The sequence below is a fragment of the Myripristis murdjan genome, unplaced genomic scaffold (assembly GCF_902150065.1).
Source record: "Myripristis murdjan unplaced genomic scaffold, fMyrMur1.1, whole genome shotgun sequence".
Taxonomy (NCBI): Eukaryota; Metazoa; Chordata; class Actinopteri; order Holocentriformes; family Holocentridae; genus Myripristis; species Myripristis murdjan.
In genome coordinates this window covers 24,561-27,500 of record NW_021941820.1, presented here as the reverse complement: position 1 = coordinate 27,500, position 2,940 = coordinate 24,561, and the positions used below count along the sequence as shown (strand labels likewise).

Sequence of the window (2,940 nt, the reverse complement as noted above, 5' to 3'; positions counted from 1 at the left end):
GGTGAATCCGGGGGTTTATTTCGTAACACACGGACGGGACTGGACTGAACTGGACGGGACGGGACGGGACGGGACGGGACTGGACGGGACGGGACGGGACGGGACGGGACGGGACTGGACTGGACTGGGAGGTAACTCCGGTGAATCCGGGGGTTTATTTCTGTTTCCTTTTTCTCTTCTTTTATTTTTTTTGTAACGAACTGGAACTGAACTGAGCGGAGTTGAATTTACTTTGTTTTTGAAATTGGGAATGAGTTGAACTGTTGTACAGAAAGAGACTGTGTGAGGATTTTGGGCTGGGTTGAAATTGCGGACTGGATTTTTGTTTTTTTCTGGAATGGACTGGCCTTTGATTTCTTTGTTGTTGTTTTTTTGTGTTGCTGCCTTTTCTGTTGCTGACTTCTTGGTTGATTCCTTGCCTTTGATTTGCCACAATACATTTTGATTTGAACTGAAAACTCCTTGTGGTGTATTGAGTGGTTTGGATTGGTTGGCTTTGGTTATGTGCTTTTATGGGTTCAAGAAAGGGGTTTAATTTCTTTTCCTCATTTGTTGAACCTCATGTACGGTGGACTAACTGACAAAAAAAAAAAAAAATACTGACTCACACCCTGACGAAGTATTGTTAGGGTTAGGGTTAGACCTAACTGGCACCCCAAGCACAGTCTTACCATTACACATGTAGCGCCCCCTGTCTGTGAGCCGCAGCATCCACACATCATTCTGTTGAAATGTCCTGTCTGAGGTTACCTGGTCTGAGGTTACCTGGTCTGTTACCTGGTCTGAGGTTACCTGGTCTGAGGTTTAAAGCCCCTGCCAGGAACTGATTCTGCATGTAGCAACACCAGCGAGAGTTTGCTTACATCTGCAGGTCTATAAAACAGTGTGTGTATGTGTGTGTGTGTGTGTGTGTGTGTGTGTGTGTGTGTGTGTGTGTGTGTGTGTGTGTGTTGCAGCTGACCAGGTGTCCCTGTGCTCCATGTCTGAAGCCGACCAGATCCAGCAGGCTCTGGAACTCTCCGAGGAGCTCAGCCGCCGCGTGGCGACCACAGAGAGCGCCACCCTGCTGGCCAGGTAGGACACTGCAGCTTCAGCGCAGTTCACACTGTAAAGGAACAGTTCACACAAAATTAAAATGTTGTCTCCCGTCCTGGTGCCAGTCGAAACACCTGACATCACCATATAAGTTTGTCCCTTTCCTTTCCTTTCTGCTCTTTTCTCATCTTTTCTCTTTCTTCCTTCCCGGCCTCCTGCAGCGAGGTCACTCCTGCCTTGCTCACAGGTAAAGTCAACCAGTTGGAGGAGATCCTGAGGCAGCTGCAGTTCGACCTCCAAAAGGTGAAATACCCCGACTGAACCTCCTGAATGAAGCGCAGCAGTGTGAAGCAGCGTGTGATTTCAATGATTTTGAGAGTTAGTGTAAACATGTTTGTCCTGAACAGAGTCTGTTTTTACAGTTTGGCAACAAGCTTAGAATAAAGTTTAAACTTTAATTTAGTTACATTGAGAAACCAGTTTTACTTTGACCAAGTTAAATGGATGTTCTTTATTTGAGACGTGTTTTGCTTATTACAAGGATCAGATTTATCTTGTAACCCAATATTTTGCAAAATTTATAGTTAACATCCCAGAAATGGATTAAAGTAAAGTACGTCGTCATCTGCAAATGGAGAGAGTTTGTGGCTTTGCCCTCTGCTGCTGACAGTCAGCGGGATGTTTCTGATCTTCAGAACGTTGATTGCAATATTGAACAAGAGAAGGAGCAGCAGGCAGACCTGCCTCGTCCCACAGCAGTTCACACATCACTCTGTTTCTGTGGAAAGACCCGACACAGAGTCTGTTTTCACGTTCTCCATCCAGATAACTGAGGGGCCTTAAAGGCACCACCACAGTCTGAGAGGGCTGTGCACAGTCCACACTCTGTACACACTGCACACACTCTTACACACTCTTACACACTGCACACACTCTTACACACTCTTACACACTGCACACACTGCACACACTGTACACACTGCACACACTGTACACACTCTTACACACTCTTACACACTGCACACACTGTACACACTGTACACACAGTCCACACTCTGTATACACTGCACACACTGTACACACTCTTACACACTCTTACACACTGTACACACTGCACACACTGTACACACTGTACACACTGTACACACTGTACACACTGCTCATTCTCATCAAAACACAGCAGGAAAAAAAACTAGCCTTTTCAAAGGAAAAAAAAACGTTTGAGTGAATGGAACCCGAGTCGACCTGAGCAGCAACTCAGGATCTGACAGCAATGATGTCTGTGCTTGCACATGCTCAGTTTGTGTGTGTGTGTGTGTGTGTGTGTGTGTGTGTGTGTGTGTGTGTGTGTGCGTGCGTGCGTGTGTGTGTGTGTGCGTGCGTGTGTGTGTGCAGGAGCAGCAGGACAAGGCGGAGCTGCAGCAGCAGGTGCAGCACCTGCGGCAGGACAACGTGCGGCTGCACTACGAGAGCCAGACGGCGGCCGCTCAGCTGCGGCGCTTCACCGACTGGCTCATGCAGTCTGTCGACAAGAGGACCTGAGAGAGGCCACGCACAACACTGACAGACTGTACAAGCACACACACACACACACACACACACACACACACACACACACTGGCATGTTGATATGCACTACTGTTGCTGAGCCATGTGGCTGAGGGTGGGGTGGTGGGGTGGGGGGGAGGTTGCTAGCATGCTAATGCTAACTCTGTTATTTTAATCAGATCAACGCTCAGATTAAAAGGTGTTGATGCTAACAGGAGCTGCTGTGCTCGGGTCAGGGTCAGGGTTAGGGTCTGGGTCTCGGTCAGGGTCAGGGTCAGGGTCTCGGTCAGGGTCAGGGTCTGGGTCTGGGTCAGGGTCTGGGTCTGGGTCTGGGTCAGGGTCAGGGTCAGGGTCTCG

At 48.6% G+C, this 2,940-nt stretch overlaps 1 protein-coding gene across 1 annotated transcript in view; it reads left to right on the top strand.

Moving 5' to 3' along the window:
- LOC115356816 (signal-induced proliferation-associated 1-like protein 2) overlaps positions 1–2,697 on the top strand; it is a 32,448-nt gene extending 29,751 nt beyond the window's left edge. The window contains exons 14-16 of the mRNA XM_030048078.1: positions 957–1,074; positions 1,257–1,338; positions 2,431–2,697. Of these exons, the coding sequence (XP_029903938.1) occupies positions 957–1,074; positions 1,257–1,338; positions 2,431–2,577 (347 nt within the window). The 3' untranslated portion in view covers positions 2,578–2,697. The remainder of the gene's footprint in view (positions 1–956; positions 1,075–1,256; positions 1,339–2,430) is intronic.
- The last annotated feature ends 243 nt before the right edge of the window (positions 2,698–2,940 follow it).